The sequence below is a fragment of the Sesamum indicum genome, linkage group LG5 (assembly GCF_026168435.1).
Source record: "Sesamum indicum cultivar Baizhima isolate 11 linkage group LG5, ASM2616843v1, whole genome shotgun sequence".
Taxonomy (NCBI): domain Eukaryota; kingdom Viridiplantae; phylum Streptophyta; class Magnoliopsida; order Lamiales; family Pedaliaceae; genus Sesamum; species Sesamum indicum.
In genome coordinates, this window is record NC_142661.1 from 10,899,326 (window position 1) to 10,919,934 (window position 20,609).

The 20,609-nt window shown below is 35.4% G+C and overlaps 1 protein-coding gene across 4 annotated transcripts in view; it reads left to right on the forward strand.

Annotated features, from left to right (window-relative positions):
- The window catches only part of DCL4 (dicer-like 4), a 50,062-nt gene extending 29,843 nt beyond the window's left edge, over positions 1-20,219 (forward strand). The window contains exons 5-27 of one of the 4 annotated variants that reach the window (XM_088880425.1): positions 896-1,006; positions 1,360-1,500; positions 1,604-1,676; positions 3,715-3,755; positions 3,953-4,096; positions 4,177-4,305; positions 5,929-6,067; positions 6,326-6,422; positions 8,137-8,323; positions 8,510-8,670; positions 8,755-8,961; positions 9,075-9,337; positions 9,416-9,690; positions 9,769-10,196; positions 11,695-11,789; positions 13,174-13,379; positions 13,538-13,747; positions 15,244-15,702; positions 15,792-16,064; positions 16,745-17,071; positions 17,322-17,664; positions 17,730-17,844; positions 19,746-20,219. In XM_088880425.1, the coding sequence (XP_088736551.1) occupies positions 896-1,006; positions 1,360-1,500; positions 1,604-1,676; positions 3,715-3,755; positions 3,953-4,096; positions 4,177-4,305; positions 5,929-6,067; positions 6,326-6,422; positions 8,137-8,323; positions 8,510-8,670; positions 8,755-8,961; positions 9,075-9,337; positions 9,416-9,690; positions 9,769-10,196; positions 11,695-11,789; positions 13,174-13,379; positions 13,538-13,747; positions 15,244-15,702; positions 15,792-16,064; positions 16,745-17,071; positions 17,322-17,664; positions 17,730-17,844; positions 19,746-19,914 (4,593 nt within the window). In that variant the 3' untranslated portion in view covers positions 19,915-20,219. Of the gene's footprint in view, positions 1-895; positions 1,007-1,359; positions 1,501-1,603; positions 1,677-3,714; positions 3,756-3,952; positions 4,097-4,176; positions 4,306-5,911; positions 6,068-6,325; positions 6,423-8,136; positions 8,324-8,509; positions 8,671-8,754; positions 8,962-9,074; positions 9,338-9,415; positions 9,691-9,768; positions 10,197-11,694; positions 11,790-13,170; positions 13,380-13,537; positions 13,748-15,243; positions 15,703-15,791; positions 16,065-16,744; positions 17,072-17,321; positions 17,665-17,729; positions 17,845-19,745 lie in introns of those variants that run through there. The other 3 variants (XM_088880426.1, XM_088880424.1, XM_011080381.3) reach the window with 3 other exon arrangements.
- Positions 20,220-20,609: the final 390 nt, after the last annotated feature.

Genomic DNA, 20,609 nt, shown 5'->3' on the forward strand with positions numbered 1-20,609 from the left:
AAAGCAGCTCTCTGGGTCACTGTCTGTCACCAATAATAAAATCCTGCATAAATTTTGTTTACAAAATGAATGTGCAAGAGTTTCTGTCACTTTAGAAGTGTGATTTATCAATTATTCGTTCGAGCTTAAAAAAATTAGTATGCAGTGAAGCAAAAATCTCATTCTTAAGTTGCTAGAGTGGGCTTGAAGAAGAAACTGCTATCTCTAGGTGGAAAATTATGTGATCTAGGTCAGAGGTTGCTATAGGTGTACCATTGTCTTAGGATCTCAACCTGATGTATATCTAAGGTGGTTTAGGAATCAGTCGGCTTCTGATCTCAACTTGATGTGGTTCTGGATTCTGAAAGAATAGCCACTGAGTGTGATATAATTTTGCCATGGATTATCCTGGTCCGCAATGTATTTTTGCAGACTTTAGCATCCTGGGTTTTATCAGAAATAAGTGATTTTCTGAGAAACAAAGAGTCTGTTAGCCTGTTACATGGAAGGACAGTAAGAAATGGGACTTAAGCTTGTGATTCTTCAACAATAATGGTTTTGAGTGCAGAAAATAATTTGTAATAGCATTACAAGGCATGGACCATGGAATCACTATTCTATTGTTTAGTGAATATCTTGTAACAGCTTTAGGAAGCAGTTATATGCTGGTGTGTTGTCTATTACTAGCTATTATATTATTATATGCATATATGGCCGTATATATTGTGACATTCACCTGTCTGTTAGTTGAATAAGTCTTTCTTGTGGAACGTTTAGACTTTAATTGAAAGCATGATCAACTTAATCATTGCATTGGCTTCATTTGAAGAACTCAGTATATTACAATAATATTTATGGAATTTTATTTGTTATGTCTATTGAGATCATTGGTGATTTTTTCTTGTGGACATGAAAGCAAGCGAAGGTCATAGAAAAATCTATTGATTTCAAAGTTGGGATCTTTTGTGGAAGTTCAAAACACTTAAAGAGCCACCACGACTGGGAAAAGGAAATTGAGGATTATGAGGTTGGTGAAGTTAATTGTTATTTGCTTATATAAAGTATCAAGAGCTTATTTCTCAAGTAATGTTTACAATAGTTCATCTTTTCTTCTTTCCCTTACCCAAAAGAAAGTGTCCCCTGGTTTGCCCAGTAGAGCTGAAATCCTTTTAAAGTTTATCTACTTCTCTGTTTCTGCATTTATCTTATCTCTCAGTTAGATGGTAAATGCAGAACTGGTATCCTGTTTAACATAGGGGTTGACTGGGAGTCCATTGTTGGTGGGCAGGCTTTTAAGTAAAACGGACTACTCTCTGTGTCCAATAAAAACTCGAGTAATAATGCTCGATTTGTTCACCACCATATGTTTTCCATGGACAGGTCCTTGTTATGACTCCTCAGATATTGCTACATAATCTGTCACATTGCTTTATCAAGATTGAATTTATCTCGCTTCTGATATTTGATGAGTGTCACTATGCCCAACTTGAAAGCAATCATCCTTATGCTGAAATCATGAAGGTAATAAAATTCAAAATGTCATTTATATGAGTTTGTTATCTTATCTTTTTGAAGTTTGTGTTGCCTAATTATTGAGATGTGGATTCTCACGGAACTATTGTAGATCTTCTACAAAATGGATGTCGCAAAACTTCCTCGGATTTTTGGCATGACTGCATCTCCAAAATTAGGAAAAGGTAATGTAATGTTGTCCATTTGGCATTCCAGCATATCTCTGTTCTCGCATATGTTTTAACTATTAGCCACAATTTTTTGATGTCTAGAATCCAATTGAACTGCATTCTTTCCGGTTATCCACTCGCCTATACTATGTCATATAGAAAAAGCTGCTTGAGTTGGTGCTATCTTTTACTAGCTTGCTTAACTAGGGCAGCCATGTGAGTCTTCATTAGCTGCAAGTCATATCAAAAGCTTGATCCAATATAATGAGTACTTTTAGACAAGAGCTGAATGCCTGATACTACACTTTATGTTCTCAGTTGCTAGTTTCAATAAGTATATCACAAACTTGGTGAATATGATCACAGTTTGCTCTTTTGCGGGACATGAAAATCATGTGAATCGGATATGTTTACATGGAAAACTACAAATGAAAGTTGTAATGTGTACGATCTATTCACTTGTGCATGGATTTTGAGGCATTTTTTCCCCCATATGTTGTGCCAAGATTTGTTCAAATTGACTTTGTGGATCAGGTAACAGGAACATACTTATAGAATAAGATGCTGTCCTGTCTGCAGCTTAGTATGACCTCTGTTTTGTCTGGTTCTCTCAGTGCAATTTATCTTGTCCTGGCTCAGATCTTGTTTCTTTATCTATTAGACTCTGTATCTTGCTTTACTTTGTAAAATAAGTTGATCTTTATGAACCTCGTCTTTTTCCCTAGGTATTTTATCAAGTTATCTTACAAAGTGAAAGCATGACCTGCTATATATATTGGCCAGCTAATACTAATCATCTGCAACAGGTTTATTAGTTGGGTTAATCTCTTTGCCTTGATCTGTGTCTGAGAATACAATTTTCTTCAACTGTACGTGGGGGGTTTTCAGACTTCTGGCAATTTTATACTCTGTCAAATGGGATGCTACTTAGCTGCATCAGTTTCGGTGAATGACTAAATGTATTTGCTAATAGAATGAATTTTCTTATGGGCTAGATAATCTTCATCTTGATCTTTGATGGTGCTTCTTTCTTAAAACTGTCCACATGGTGTTTCAGCCTTTTAGCAATTTTACACTCCATCAAGTTAGCTGTTCATTGACAGGCTAAATATATTTACTAGTAGAATGTTTTGGTGTTGTTTTATTCAAAACATTATCTTGTTTTGCTTATTTTCAAATAATTTGACTTAAGTGGTGCAACCCTGTTTGAGAACTCAAAATGATGAAGTTCCTCTGACAATCCAAAATCAGCATTCACTGCTAAGTTATGATTTGTATTTATCGTTTCAAAGGGAACAAATGAAACAGTGGATTAGTTTGATCTCTCAATGCGTTCCCTGCATCTCTTTCATTATATAGTTCCTTTGTCACTTCTTCCTTCACATTACTGTAGGTTGTCCAGCAAAGTGCTCACAAGCTCAACTTCAGTAAATTTCTTTTCTTTTTTCCTTTCTTTGTGTCAAGAGGGCCCTCAAGGGAGACACTGCCATGATAAGTTCCTTATCATCTACTTCACAGTTATCATTAGCTTGCAAAAAAGGTTAATCCAAGTCTTTGGAGAAGCAAGTTATATTTTTCCAGCCACTTGGTGTATAACCACCCCCTTTTCGACATGCAATGTCCTCATTGTTCTTCTGAGAATCTAGGATCACCTCTCAGTACACCTCCTATTGCCGATAGTACCCCTTGAGGTCATCTCTAATATCATTTTGTAAATGCGGGTCATAAGCAGGGCCCCCAAGTGGGATTCTGGTGCAGGTTGCTCTGTAAGTGGCTACTTCACATTTCGTCTTGTCTTGAAAAAATGATTACTTTAGGTTGCTAGATGAGCTGATTTCACGACCTATCACCATTCCAAATTTGCTCACTATTTGATGTGGATTTTTACAATGTTTCTTCTATCTCATTTTGGGTATGATATGATTACTTGAAAATAGCATCTCTTTCACTATGAAATGCAGAAAGTTCTCTGTGATTTTTCCACTCAGAAGAATGTGGCCTGATTATTTATGAACTTATTAATGCAATAACATTCTTTCATGTTATTTTTCAGGTGGCTCGATTGATGGTCTTGAAGCGTTGCTGCGAGCAAAGGTGAGTTTTTGATGGAAGGATTTACACTTTCTTAACTTCTTTTTACTTTAATTGTGTAATTGTGTTGAATGCATATAACAGAACTATAGGGTAAGTAGTTTACGGGGTTGTTATGTGAACAAGAAGCTCAATGACTTCTCTCTCTCTCTGCCTCCTGGCTCAAAGATTTGATTATTTGACCTTTTTTCTTTTTATAGGTTTATTCTGTTGAGGATAAGGATGAACTGGAAAAATTTGTTACATCCCCAAAAGTAAATGTGTACTATTATGGTTCGAATGAGAATAGCAATTCTTCCCCTCACATGATCTATACTGTCAAACTTGAGGAGATAAAGCACCAGGTATTATATAATGGAACAGCAAACTTATTATTTTTAATCCATATGAAGTATATTAAATTGATGCCTCTGTGGAATAACAGTGTATGTTGGCACTTCGGATGAACTTGCTTGATCCTATTATTCTCAGGAGCACCAAAAAGTTGCTTCAAAAGCTGCATTGTAATTTAATATTTTGTCTAGAGAACCTTGGATTATGGGGCGCTTTACAGGTAAGGATCACTATAATTAGTTATCTGTTGCATCTGTAAAATCATTTTTGCTATTTTTTTATACTTAATACTTTAACTGATGGCTAATTGTGCCTCAACTTCATTGGTTTTATATAGAGAAAATGAGCAACAGTTTTCCCTCTCTTCTCTGCTATTGTCATCGCTCTTTCTGTTCCACTGTTTTGTCTCTCAAGTTTGTTGCCTTTTGTGGTTTTATTTGTGTGTGGCATGGCAGGCCGTATATGGGCCACTTGCCACTGTATTTGAGATCTGAGTAACCCTCGAAAATGAACTAATGCATCAGTGTATTCCCAAATATTTTAACAAGCACTTGTATGAAACAGTTCAGAAGTATATATGTCTCCTAACCCAATAAAGTTTCCTATAATACAAGTCCTGATAATCTAATGGACTATAAAAAATGAATAAAACTACTTCCTACGATTAATGTAGATAAATTTTTACCACTGAAGAAGTCATTCTACCAATCTTTCTTTGCTAAAAAAGGGACCACCTATTTCGAAAAAGTTGGGTTAGGAAGAGTATCCCATACTTAGTAGATAATTCCTTGTACCTTCTACCAGATCTACTGTACATTGTTGAAGTTTTTATGTCGAACACACAATATAAATTAGATAGTAATGAACATAATAGTTTTCTGGCAAACACTTTAAATGCAATGTTTGATCAAAAGAATCTTATGTGGTCCGCGACTAGCACTAGAACTACTGGTATAGCCCACTTAATAGGTCAGTAATTTAACACCCTGATTAAGATAAATATTTCATCTACATTCAAGCTGGAAAGCAGAGATAAATGTTGAAGTAGTTTATAGTTTCAAACAATTTGTTGGTCTGTCAGTTCTCAAAGGTAGAAAATGCTTCTCAAGAGAAATCTTATGTAAAAAGCAGGACTTCACTCTTCCAGTGTACTTGTGATTTGTGAGATTGATACAAGTATATCTTTTAAATTGGTGACAATCGTCTCCAAGCTACCAAACCTTTTGTTGGCTTTAGAATTAGGCATATAGATTTTTATTTCTTCTCTTTCTTTTGGTATTCGTACAAGATTTATCTACTCAATTTAGGGGATCCCTGTTTCATGTAATTGTTTCCTGAGCTATATGCTATCTTTACTTTTATCTAAAGAATTGGTCTTATTTCTTTTATCTAAAAAGCACTGTTACGAGATCAGATTTTGGTCTTATGTAAATGAGTTATAAACATAGCATATCTTTTTTTTTACATGGATTTGAACCCTAAGCTCACTGTTATTTAAAAGGTTATATCACAAGGATTGGAAAAGAATTGTATCTAAAGAATGCACAACACAGAGAACGATGTAAAGATATTTTTCTAAGATTCTTAAGAATGATCCATGCCTTCTCTCCATATTTCTTGTTCTATTTATTTAGGAGGACTTAAGTTGATATAGATTCTAACATCCGTCACTTGTGAAAATGACTGGCGTAATCATATGAGCTTAGGACAGCTGTAAATGCAAGCTACCTTGTTTATATTTATTTTTCAATCTTAGACCCTGCTCCAAGTATGAATATTGTGTTGCTTGAAGTCTCTAACGGGAGGTGATTGAACTTCTAATTTAGTCCTGCCTTTTTCAAAGGCCAGCTACATCTTCCTAAAGGGTGATTATTATGAGAATACCGAACTGGTGGAGGCAGAAGAGAGTTGCACAGATGGCAACTTATGCAACAAGTATTTGCATCAGGCTGCTTCAGTCCTTGCTACTGATTGCATGGGAGGTATTTAATAATGCTGTCTTAATTGGTATGGTGTATATGCATGGTTGTTTCCCCTGATATTGCAATAACGTAGTGCGTTTACCCATGGTCGTGATTGATTTTGTATGTATTTTGCATTAAGCTTATCTGAATGATTATTTCCACTAACGGGGGAGCCAGATTTGATTTTGCTCCATTTTACTACTATGTTCTCGCTCTGAAAAATATGTATATGTCTCTACTCTGGAATTCAGAAATTTTCTCCTATTATTCACACAGATGGCATGGAAGCTGATTTGTCCTGCGTAGATGTTTTGAAGGAGCCTTATTTTTCAAGAAAGCTCTTACGGCTTATTGGAATTCTATCCAGCTTCAGGTTGGGTTTTTCTTGCTCTAAACATGTGACAACAAAAATATGTTCAGCTAGAAAACCTCAAGAAATGTAATTGATTAAGTGCATCTACATTTTCTAATGATCATAACATTTTGAAGTCAAAAGTAAGAAGTGTCAATAGGCAACTGAAATATCGGCATCCGATAATTGCCTTGAAAGTCTCCTAAAGGTGTCTCCAAAAATTTAACATGAAATGCACAACTGTTGTACCCTGTCCCAGTTACATAGGCTATATGGTTATCCTAATCATTTTTATATGGATTGCTTCCATGTTCACAGCGTAGCATCATCGATTGCTGCTGATGTCAAAGCTTTACATATTCCTCCATCTAAAATTGAACGTCAAATTTGAATGATGAGTTGACTTTTAGTGTAACAACTTCAAGCCCACACTTGTAAATATTTTGTGCTTTCACATTTCAATTTTCCATACATTCACAATTCATGATCTTTTAGAAGCTAATTTGGTTCTTTACATATCTACTATGAATTGCATGCTAAAAGTATGCATGATTGATACACATGACTGCTTCTTTGATGTGCAGTCAGTCAAGATACATAAAAGGTCCTTGTAAATAGTAATTGTTGAAATTTTTATCACCATATATTTTGGGTATTTAAAACTCGATAAATGTCCAAGTACTTGTACGTTGAAAGTTCTTTTGTTATACTGCTGAAGCAAGAATTTACTGATAGAGGTGGTACGTGTTTATAATAGGTTTTTTTTATGTAAAAGGTTTATGATTACTTAAAAGGAGTACTAAAGAACGCAGGCCAACTCTAAAGTAAATGCATAAATAAATAAGTCTGCATCAAAGATATTTTTCATTTACCACATAAATGAGAATGCTCATATTGGAATTGGCAAAGAGGTCTAACTTTTGTACAAAATTTATAGGATTATGAGTGTAGAAAGTGATGAAGAAGTAAGTTTGAGGTACAAATGCTATACAGGGAATTACCATGAAGAGAAGTAGGCCAAGGGAAGCTCAATGATAATGTGATCAACCAGACTATGGCTTACCAATAAATTGCTAGTATGTTTGTATTTTCTATTAGGGTTCCTCTTGCCTCATAGTTAAACATGATTATGTTTGAAATGGGATGCCTGTGACCATGCGTGCTTATGTTTGAGATGGGATGCTTGTGACCATGCATAATTACATCTTTGTAACTTAGAAACTTTAAAAATCTTCCAGAAACTTATCACTTAGCTGTGGTAGATGTACACTAACAATTGCTTTAAATAAAATTAGAACATGTTATTTAGATGAGATAAACCACAATCTTAGACCTGAAGAATTTTCTGTCTCTTGATTTATTCTGTCTACCCTCTGCTTCTCCAAAAGTGATATTACTAGAAAATTTTCTTTCCCAGTATTACCAGTGTAAGATAGCATGTATTGATAATAAGAAAAAAGCAAAGTTACAACTTAATTCTTGGGTTTTTTTGCAGTTCTAACTCAAGAACCTGATTCTTTTTTGCTGTAACAATCTTACGGAAAGAACTATCTTTCTTTCATTACTTTTCATTTGTGTATTCTTTATGAATTACTAGTCGAGTCCCTCTACAACATCATTCAGCCTATCTTCATTTTTCATGTAGGCTTTTCCTATGGAAATTGATCTGAATCATTTCTAATCTATGTAAACATAATTGTTTGTATCATGCGTAACAGATCAATTTTCTTTACAGGTTACAGCCTGATATGAAATGCATCATATTTGTTAATAGGATTGTCACTGCAAGATCCCTCTCGTATATATTGCGGAATCTAAAGTTTTTAAATTCTTGGAAGTGCGGCTTCCTCGTTGGAGTTCATGCTGGACTTGTTTCACGTAAAAGTACAAACATCATTCTTGAGAAGTTCCGTTCTGGTGAGGTAATGCTACCTTGAGACATATTTTTTCTTCCTTTTATAAGCTGGGAAGAAGATTTTGAATCTAGCACTTGGGTTGCCTAACTCTTGTATTTACACTTTTGGTATAAATGATTCCTCAGAAGGATTTATGGCCCAATTCTGGTCAAAGCCTTACTTTCTAGTTTCCCTATCGACTTATTTTGGCAGCTGAATCTGTTGGTTGCAACAAAAGTGGGTGAAGAGGGACTAGATATTCAGACATGTTGCCTTGTAATACGCTTCGATCTTCCTGAAACAGTTTCAAGTTTTATTCAATCTAGAGGTCGTGCACGTATGCCCCAATCTGAATATGCATTTTTGGTTAACAGGTGATCTTGTGCTAGCGTATGAAAATCCATTTTTTCATTTTGTCATGTAACAAAGTTAAATATCTGATACTCATAAAACTGCAGGGGAAACCTAAGAGAACTCAATTTGATTGAACATTTTAAAAAAGATGAAGCTCAGATGAATGAAGAAATTTCCTTGAGAAAATCTCATACACCAATAACCGACTTTGAGGAGATAACCTATAAAGTGGATAATACTGGGGCCACTATCAGTTCTATATTGAGTATCTCGTTGCTGCATCGCTACTGTTCACAACTTCCTCATGATGAGTATGACCCATTCTTAGTCTTTATTCTTCTCTGTGATGCTCTCTGAGTTGGAGTCATGGTGCTATTCATTTGGTTGACAAATCTTCAGGCGATATAATTTTTATCTGTGTTAGGTATTTCAACCCAAAGCCCCAGTTCTTTTACTATGACGATGCAGATGGAATGGTTTGCAACATAATTCTCCCAGCCAATGCTCCAATTCATCAAATTGTCAGCTCACCACAACCTTCAACAGAGGCTGCTAAGAAAGATGCCTGTTTGAAAGCATGCAAGGCACTACATGAAGTTGGAGCATTGACTGATTATCTTTTGCCGGAGCAAGATGATAAATATGACGAATCGTCTGAGGAGTTATGTGATTCTGATGGCACCGATGGTTAGTTGTCATATTTATGAGTTTCACCATCCTTCTATAGGCTGAAGGTTCTATAATTAGCCTTTGCACTTATTGCAGAGGACGAATCACGAGCAGAACTGCATGAGATGCTTGTCCCAGCAGCCCTTAGGAAACCGTGGCGAGAAGTGGAGAATTCCACTTACTTTTATTCGTACTACATCAAGTTTTGTCCTAATCCTGTAGACAGAGCATACAGAAGGTTTGGTCTTTTTATGAAAGAGCCACTTCCAGAAGAGGCTGGGAAAATGAAAGTTGATCTTTGTTTGGCCCGTGGTAGAATGGTGATGACTCAGCTTATTCCATCTGGAACTGCTAGATTTGACAAAGATGAGGTAAAATTCTTTTCTTTTGTTACACTTCAGCATGATAATGCATATTCTAGTTCTGAATTTGGTGCTTGGAATATACAGATCGCCGCAGCTGAAATGTTCCAGAAAATGTTTCTCAAAATTATTCTTGATCGGCATCAATTTATACCAGAATACGTCTCACTCGAAAATAATGATGTCTACGAGTTGAGTTCCTCAACCTGCTACCTGTTGCTTCCTGTTATCCAGCATGAGGATGATAAAATCTCTGTAGACTGGACACTGGTCAACAGATGTTTGTCATCTCCAATTTTCAGACACCCTGGCATTGGCGGGGGTGATGAGACCTCTCAAGTTAAAAACTATTTGCATCTTGCCAATGGTCAGAAAAGTGTACATGACGTTGTGAACAGTTTGGTGTATGTCCCTTGCAAAGATATATTTTTCTTCATTTCGGATATTTTGCCAGAGAAAAGTGGATACAGCTTGTATAATGACTCAAAAAGTCATGTGGAGCACTACACTGAAATGTAAGTCCTTCCTTGCTCCTGTTTCCTTTGATCTTCAGTTACTGTTCTGCAAAAGTTCTGGATTTTAGGAAAATGGTAATGTATAAGTTACTTGAAATTTCATGTGTTAACTAAATTCTAGCTTTTGTATTAGAATTGGTATGTTAAGTAGAGTTAGCGGAGGAGAGCTAATGTACTCTGAACTGAAATTGCTTCCATGTAAAAAGAACTTGCATCAAGATCATAGTAAGCTCTTAGAATCCACCTGAGGTTTAGTTTGCTTAGGTACATTCATGAAACCTAATGACAACTGCAGTGGATATGAACATAAAAATATTTTACATTAGTTGCAGCGATAATCTCAGTAATTATGCTGTAATTATTTCATTTGTATTTTGGATAGGTGTTGGATCGGTAGTTAGATTCAATTTTCTCTAAACAATTTCCTCTCTTATATTAACTTTGTTCACAAGCATGGATACTTGCTGTTATTACTATCTACATAAACAAATTAAATTAGCTCTTCTCAAGCTTGATGGTTCGAGATCAGAACATTACTATGTTAATTGCGAAACTTCTTTTGAGGTTCACATGCATTCAATTCTCAATCATTTGGTCAGAGTCTGTACCTCAGTTTTGGCATAATATTTCCGAGCTATCTCAGTTTTGGTCCTATAACTTCGGCTTTGTTCACTTTTGGTCTCAATGATTACGGGAATCAAGGACAATAACTTACAATTTTCTCACTTTTCATACTTTTGTCCTGTTGTTAAATATTTGACGGAAATGTCAATGTGATGCTCACGGCCGTTAAGTCAGGGCAGTTTGGAGGAAATGCTAGCATGTAAGAGGCATATGGTTCGGTTTTTGAGGGATTATAACTGCTGATTTTGGCAAAAGAGAGGGAAAATTACAGAATTAGGGCTCCCACCATTCGAGTTCTTCCAAACTTGCAAGAATTGAGCTTCCCAGTTGACAATATGGCTTCAACAAGTGACTCAAATGCTGCTATTGTGGTAAGAAAGCGTAAGAGGTGAGATTTGAAAAAAATCAAGTTCTTCGATTCTCCAGTTGAAAAAAAATTTGGTTCTTCTCCGATTCTCCGGTTGTTTATGATTAAGATGTAGCTGAGATGTGAGAATTGAAAAAGAAAATAGGTTCAGGTTAGAATTTTTCTAGAGAGATTTGGGAAAAGGAAATTTAGGCGTTAGGGCTTTAGGGAGTCTGTTGGCTTAAAAAACAAAGCACATCCCTCTCACATGCCAGCATTCCCTTCAAAATGTCCACTAAGCAAGCATGTGATAATCACATGGCCGTTTCACTTAAATATTTAACGGTAGGACGAAAGTGAGAAAAAATGTAAGTTATTGTCACTTTATTGGGACCAAAAGTGAACAATGACTAAGTTATGGAACCAAAAATGAGATTTTCCTTATCTATGCACTTCTTTGTAGTATATTTGTCCCTGGCAGTAATATCTTCTTCTGCACTTTGTGATGGTTCAAATTTTACTTCATAGGTTTGATATTCATCTTTCATACCCTGATCAACCCCTTTTGAAAGCCAAACAGCTTTTTGTTTTGGACAACTTACTGCGAAAGAAGAAACATTCAGGTATAGTTTCTTTTTGTGTTCGACTGTCAATCATATACTGTGAATTAAATTAAGCTTGTCAATATGCATAAGGTACTTTTGTTTCTTAATGATCTAAATATCTAATTGATATCTTCTTTTGGAGTTTGAATGCAGCAGTGGTGGGTTATACTAGGTAGGATAATAAATTGGCAGAGCTTTTTCACTGTATACCACTTTTCTTGTTTAGAGAAATAAGAGTTTAATGTGTGTGAAGAGTTTTCAAATCCAAGATTGGGGTAATCAAATATGCCAAACTGCTTATGAGACAAACCTTAGCCATTTTAACCTGTGTTATAGCCCAAGGATTCCAGGCGAACACCTCTTCTGAAACACTGGAAACAATTGTTTTAAAATTTTTCTGAGCTTTTGAGCTAAATTGACCATTGACCAACTAATAGCCCTCATTCTCTGATGTGCTTAGACGATGTAAAGAAACAATGCAGTATTGTTATAGTGGTCAATGGCCAAAAGTAGAATTTTCCTATGTGATTTCTTGACAACAGCTTTGTCTGAAGAACATGATTCAACATTAGCTAAGTGCAGGAAGCTTTAGAGATGTTACCTAACTGATCATACTTTCCTGCTGTACAATAATCCTGGGCCCGGAAGATTGCCTAACTTAACTGTAATACTTGCTGCTACACAAAGGCAGCTGCAGAAGCAGAGAATTTGTGGGTATCAAACTGGATTATTTTGTGCATGTATATATATATATATATATATATATATGTATTTATGCCAAATGAGAGAAAAACACCAAGATGTTTGTGCATGAGGGCAAACGTTTGGCATGTTTTGGCCCATCCAGAGATGGGCTGAAAATGAAACCAAACAAAGCGCTGCGGAATTGGATAGGCTATGTTAAGCTCGGATCTAGCTAAAATGGCTTGCTGTAGGCCTAATGCTTCCATCATCACAAAGCTGTCACCTGATTTTGCTTGTTGATGACTTACATGTCCTGCACATGTTATTCCTGTGTATGCTTCTCAAATATCCTGGAAGATAAAGCTCCCTCCATCTTATTTTGGAGAGGAATCAGTTAATCGTGCTGTCCTTTTGGATAGGACATGCTGCTCACAGTTTGTTTGGTGCCTGCTGAGTTAACAGGTGTACTATGCCAAGCAGGCTGCCTTCCTGGTTTAAGAAAGCAATATGTAAAACCTTTTGTCAACAATTAACTGGTTCATAAAAGCAATATGTAAAAGAATTTGTAAACAGTATGTGCCTGTATTCTTGGCATTAATTGCTTTGTCTACATGTGCATGTTCACATTTGTATATTTTGCGAAGGCTGATTTTCTTTCCCTCCACACTTTACTTACGTATTGGTCATGTTGGCTTATTTGTTTGCTGATATTTAGAAGAATGGCGAGAGAAAGAGGAACACTTCATTGAATTGCCTCCCGAAATTTGTCAGTTGAAAGTTATTGGTTTTTCAAAAGATATTGGAAGTTCATTGTCCCTGTTACCATCAATTTTGCACCGACTTGAAAGCTTTCTTGTGGCCATTGAGTTGAAGGAGAAATTGGTTGCTTCATTCCCTGAGGGAGCAGAAGTTACTGCTGAACGTGTAAGATTCATATTAGGATTGGTCTGTCAATTTTTTATTAAGTTAGATAACTTAGTAGGTGGGTTCTTCCACCGTTAAATTATCTAGTGCAAGATGTTCTTTTTTCTGTGACTACACACATTTGTAATGTGCTGATGATTAACTTGAAATTGGATCAGATTCTTGAAGCTCTCACAACAGAAAGATGCTATGAACACTTTTCTCTTGAGAGGCTTGAAGTGCTTGGAGATGCATTTCTCAAGTTTGCAGTTGGTAGACATCTTTTTCTCAAGCATGATGCCTTAGATGAAGGACAACTAACTAGAAAGCGTTCCAACATTGTCAACAATTCTAATTTACTCAAGCTGGCGACAAGGAACAATTTACAGGTAAATGCTCCGCATGTGCAGAAATAAGTTGATTTTTCAGGTCTAATACACTTTTTGATGAATCTGGCGGTACGAGTAGTTGCTATTTTTGACATGACTTGTAATTTCTTCTTACAAAGATATAGACCACATAGTTACCTTGATTCTTTTCACTGAAAAATATATTATACTCCTTGAATTGTCCATTTTGGATTGAAATGGAGTTTTGGGTATCTTCACAGTTTTTTTTTTAAAAGTAGTGATGAAAAATTAGTCAAGTTGCATCTTTATGCTAAGCGTGTGGGTACTTTGGCAGGAAGAATTTGATTTTTAAGAAATGAGATATCATCACCTGATTCACATCCCAAAGTGGAAATAGGAGCATTTTTTTGGGAAAAGTGAGTATTGTTAAATGTTATCCATTTATCATGGATAATTTGGTTCTGGAAAATAATTACCTTTCAAATGTAAAGAATGTGAAATGCTGAAATTATCCTCAAGTCTTAACAACTCCTCGTGCTTTGGTTCAGTAGTTCTCAAGCATGAATTTGAGCTTATAACTAAGGGATTTAAATATGGTTGACTGTGTAATACCCCTCTGGTATAGTTTTCTTGTTATAGACATTGCAGCAAAAAGATCTATAGCAGGATTTATACTTGGTCAAAACTCGAAGCAATGGTGGATAAAGTAAAGTACAAAAGTAGCAAACATCCAGTGACATGCCTATGGCAAACCTATAGAGGCTTGGTAATTGAAAGAAACCAGGGCCCATATATTAATACAACTAAACAACAAGAAAAAGGGTAACTCATGTTTCCTAAGGATAAAAGATACTTGACCATACAAAAACGATGATGTCTTTGTTGCATATGGTGAAAAAATAGAAAAATGGACAAGGGTAGAAAATTCTTGACTGAATATATAACTGATAGTTTTACTTGTCTGTCAAATTGCATATGAAATTAGTAGGTCTTGAATAATGGTAAAAAGACTACAAACCTATGTATGATAATGGAAAAAGGAATAATAGACAATGAAAAGGAATCTCCAACATAAAGTTAACACTTAAGTTTCACTATTTTACGCTTTTGTTATAGTCCTTGTTATAGTTCTTTGTGGTGTTATAAGTCTCATTCTAATTTGATTTGATGATATAAGTTAATTAACCATAGTATCATGGGGGCGAATAATTTGGCTCTCCTTGTTTGAACAAATTCTCTTGCATATGCATATCTATCTTCCCCTTGGAGCTATGGGTTGCATAATTCATTTAACTTGAATTGCTTCATTTGTTTAATTTTAAGATTATATAGCTTAACAAAACAAAGAGATGTTCTTCATGATTTATGTCTACTCATGTCATGAACTTGGTTAATAAAAAAAATTTCAGATTCGGGACATTGTGAAAGACAGAAAAGGTGGGGCATTCAAATTTTAATATTTGTGAAAATGCTTGTCAATGGTATTTTTTGGTTATTTTTTTATCCTGTTCATTTTAACAAAAAATATATCTCAGGTATATATACGCGATCAGTCATTTGAGGCTGACCAATTCTTTGCATTTGGCCGTTCTTGTTCTATAAGTTGCAACAAGGAAACTGAGAAAACAATTCACCCTCGGAGTTATGACAAGAAAAATAGTGCAAATGCCGAAGTAAGATGCAACAAATGTCATCACTGGTTGCATAACAAGACTGTTGCAGATGTTGTTGAGGCACTTGTTGGAGCTTTTATAGTTGACAGTGGCTTCAAAGCTGCAACTGCATTTCTTAATTGGCTCGGCATAGAAGTAGATTTCATGCGTTCGGAGATTGATAATATCTGCTCTGCTAGCAAGGCATTTCTGCCACTTGCTGATCAGATGGATGTTAATGCCCTTGAAGATCTTCTAGGATACAAGTTCGCCCACAAGGGTTTGCTCATTCAGGCCTTTGTTCATCCATCTTTCAACAATCATTTGGGAGGTTGTTACCAGGTATGCACTAATGTCCAAGTCCAACCCACTCTGAATTGTTAAAATTTCTAATTGTTGGTGCCTAATATATGTTGGATTGCTTGAACCAGAGACTTGAATTTCTTGGAGATGCTGTCTTGGATTATTTGATCACTTCCTATCTGTATTCGGTGTATCCGAACTTAAAACCAGGCCAGTTAACAGATCTAAGATCAGTATCAGTGAACAACATTTCATTTGCTGATGTGGCTGGAAGATGGTCCTTTCACAAATTTATTATTTGCGATTCTAGTGTTCTCCGTGAAACAATGACCAAGTATGTGAACAACATTGGAAGCTCAGCAACAGGGAAAGGGCGCATTGAAGAGAAAACTTGCCCAAAGGTTCTTATTTTCTGCTTGATTTGCCCATATACACAACAAGACTATTCCTTATTCATCTGATATCTTTGGCTTAAATTGGACCTTTTTTGGTCCTGTTTGTGTGATTGATGATTCTGCTTGATAAGTTGATAATTCTTCGGAGTAAGATTCTAGCATTAACATCCACGGTACCTTATTTTATGAGCCCCCCTGTGTTGAAATATGAAAATGGTGACACGTGGATCCTTAATATATTAATATTGTACCTCTGTCTTCTAGAAATATATTCTGAACATGGCATGTGTAATGTTCTCTGGAGCATATATACTGCAACACAACTATTAGGCCCAAAAACTCTTTCAGTTTGACACTGTTTTATTTTCTCACAGATTTTCTAAAATCTTATATCATAAAAATTCTTATACTGTCTGATTTTTTGCAAAATGAGTTTATGAACCAAAATGTTGGAGATATCTGAAATTCTCAAATCAAACTAAATATGCTATCGTGACAGAGGGATTAACTCCTGTATAAGTAATTGCTTGTACATGAATAAAGTATTGTGTACAATTACTGTTCATGTTATTCTAAGTGAATTCATTGGGTAATTGTTTGCCTTCTATTGAACTACTAAAACTTTTCTTCATTCTAATAGAAGCAATTGCAACTGATTCTGTTGTAATTCAATTGTGTTCATTCAGGCTCTTGGTGACTTGGTCGAGTCTTGTATGGGCGCCGTATTTCTTGACACAGGATTCGATTTGAACCATGTTTGGAAGATAATGCTGTCCTTGCTGGACCCTATTATTAGTTTCTCGAAGCTGCAAATGAATCCTCTTAGGGAACTTCATGAACTCTGCCAATCCTATAACTGGGAGGTGCAGTTTTCTTCTTCAAAGAGAGACGGAAAATTCATAGTTGAAGCTAAAGTGGATGAAGGAAAGGTCTGTGCCACTGCTTCAGCCACCAACATCAGCGGAAAGGTTGCCAGGAGAATGGCTGCAAGACAACTATCCGAGTGTCTGAAGGTGATTCTTTAGAATACAATTTGGTGCTAATTGTATTAGTTCTCACATTTTTCTGCTTTCTTCTACACTGAGCTGTAACAGTAAATCCTTCCCTTTTTTTCTCTTTCGGATATATATACTTTATTGTTTTTTCTTTATTTTATATTCTCCTCAAGAGTTATTTGATTTTACCATAAAATTGATTATGTGCAAAGTCGGGCCATTGCCTTCTAATCTTGGTCCCTTCTTCTCATTGGCTCTCATGGTGTAGGCTCAAGGTTACAAATCCAAAACAAAGTCACTGGAGGAAGTGCTTAGAAAAAGTAAAAAGATGGAAGCTGAATTGATCGGATATGATGAGAAGCCATGTTATGGAACTGCTGAATTTGGTGGGCTGAAACTGCTGGAAAATTCTCAAAGTGATCATGATGTAAAAGTGTATGCTCTTAGTGAGACATCAACCAGTAAATCTCGTACCATTCCCAAACCTATCAGGGATCGTCCTTTTGCACACGAAGCTTCAGAATTCCACAACATTAAAAGTAACGACTACATAATTGATTCACCTGACATCCATCTAACTAATGGCTGTGATGCTGATCCACAGGGAACAGGTACCAACTTTTGAGAGCTTGGTTTTCGATTTTATCACATTCTCTTACTCAAAATAATATCTTAGGTGCTTCTCTGACTGTGTCGGCAAAATCACGTCTCTATGAAATATGCGCTGCTAACTGCTGGAAACCACCTCTTTTTGAATGTTGGAAGGAGACGGGACCAAGCCACATAAAGGAGTAAGTTATCAGCTACGACATTATATTCCGTGTATCATTTAAAAATGTTAAACTCATTTTTCTTGCGTGATGCTGCGAATAGAAAACATGACGTTTCTCACGTACCAAAGAAAAAGCAAATTTGGAACATTTGATAGACTTTGGATTTGGATTCACCATAACATAGAATATGCTCTGAAAAAAAAAACCATATTTCTGCTACTAATGCTCTAATTGCTTAACATCTCATGTCACCTCATCTTAATGAGAGAAAGTGAGATAAAAGTAGTTTCACCAAGATGCAGTGGATTCTCATGAGCATATCTAGATAATGGATAAAACGGATGATTACATAGCCTTCTCCTAAGGTTTGTAGTGCCTTAGGGTTGGGAAATAAAACCTAGTACCCAACGTTTGTCTCAATCGAACAAATTGATCCAATAAAATTCACGGAATTTGTTACATCAGCAAAAAACAGTTGAATGAAAATTCATATTTTAATTTACCGGACTTATTATATACTATCGACTAAACATGGATTTTCATCCAACTGTGTAAATTTTGTAAGTTTTACTAACACATAGATCTATTTGTTGAATGGGTACAAATGGGAGAGGGTACTAAGTGTAATTCCCCTAACAACAGGAGCCTACATGTAACTACACCAAGTCTCAGGGAAGGATGGTATCATCATCCCTAGATAAAAGGTTTGAAATGAAGTAAAATTGTGTTAGGATTCGTTAGGTTAAAGTGAGAGAAAAGCGGAAGTGAAAGAGGGTGAGGGAGGGGATTTTCCTTTAAATTGTTTGATATGATTGGAAGGGAAATAAATTTGAAACAATTACCCTTGTTTGATACAGAGAAATTAGATTGAGAAGAAAAGATTAATTTTTGTATTTTAGTGATTAACCCGTTTTCTTTATTTTGTATTAGAAAATAAACAAGTTAATGTTATACTAAAAGAATTTTTAGTATATAAAAAATTGGATAACCTATTAATAAAAATATTCATCAAACAAGAACAAGGATTTTTTATTAATAAAAATATTCATCAAGTAAATATTGTTCATTTATTCTAAAGTTTCAATTAAATAAAATGAAAATTACTAACAATTCCCTCAAATAAAGAAATTAAATTCAAATATCAGCACTTTTTTGGTGATTCGGTTATCTTTTTAAAAGATTATGTACCAATATGATCAGCAGGAATGAGAAAAGAATTGAAAGAAAATTAAGTATATGGATGATAGAGTAAATTAAAATAAAATATATATTTTTTGGGTGAATAGCAATTTACCCCTTATACTTTTTCAAATGAAGCAATTTAACTCCGTCTAAGAAGGTAAAAAATTGCTTCATTTTAAAAAATATAGGGAGGTAAATTGTTGTATTTTAAAAAACATAGAGAGGTACAATGCTATTTGTTTTCTCATAGGGAGTAATTTGCTTATTTGCAGTATCACAAAGGATTGTTTGCATCTTTTCCTATTTTTTTGTCTTCTTGCCTTATGCATTCACTTTTCTATCCAATTGTGGACATAAACGAAATTAGACTCCGGAGAGGTTTCATATACATCCAGTTTGACTTCTCCTCCGTTTATTCTCCCTAACCAAACACCAAATTTATTCTTATACATTCATTTCTACTTCCACTTTTCTTATACATTTGCTTTTTACCCAACCAAATAAATCTGTAGCTGAGATAGATGAAATGTGATGATCAGGGTTTATATATTTTCATTTTTTCAACTAGTCAAATCTATTTTGCAAATAAAATTGTCTTCTGAAGAAAGTATTTGATACGATGAGACGAGATCCCAACTTTCTAGCACGCTTGAGTTTTTTTTTTTTTATCGTTAGAGTTTCTTCTCAACCACATTTCAGTGAGTATCTCAACATCGGCTGACCGTTCATTCTTGCAGATTCATTTTCAAGATTGTGATGGAAATTGAAGAACTGCCAAACCAGATATTCGAGTTCTACGGAGAACCTCGAATGAGGAAGAAGGATGCTGCTGAGCATGCAGCACAGGGCGCGCTTTGGTACCTAAAGCAAGAAGGGTATATTTGGGATAAAAAGCTGGACCGCTGAGACTATAACACATTAACCTGTACTTGCTTACTATTCCGTGGCTGTTATATATCCCTAATGATTGTACAAAGTGTGTGTACATAGGTATACATACGTTCTGTATATGAACTGCGTTATCGTAGGGCAAACTTGAAACTATAGCTTCCTTGTTGCTGGCTACTTTGACAGTTCACTACTAATTGCAGTCTTCCTTACATGTACTTGAGTTCTAAATATTAACGTTGTCGCCTCATCTTGCATGTAATATGGAGCGGCAAAATTCTTGTTTGGTCGAATTTAAATTAATTACATATTTGCTATGTCAATGGTGCAGTTCCACTTCCACAATTCAAGGAGAGTGATTACACATGTCATGTGGTTTAGGAGGGGAAAATTGTAAAATACCTCCCCGTGTTATAGGAAAATTGCTAAAAAGTAAAACCTTATGATAGACAAAAAAGATTTCCTATAATTATAAACCCTGCAAAAAAAATCCCCTCTAGTACAAAAAAAAATGGAGTGTTGCCTACACGCATTAGAAATAAGAGTGGTATGACATTTTGACATATTTTCAGCCTTTGACTTTTTCTTTATGGATAAAATTACCCCCATCCTATATAATTACCCAACTTTTCTTGTTTTTGGTTAATTCTTTACTTCTTTTCATATTTTACTAAACAATTAATATTCATCGATAATCATATGTATAATTATTA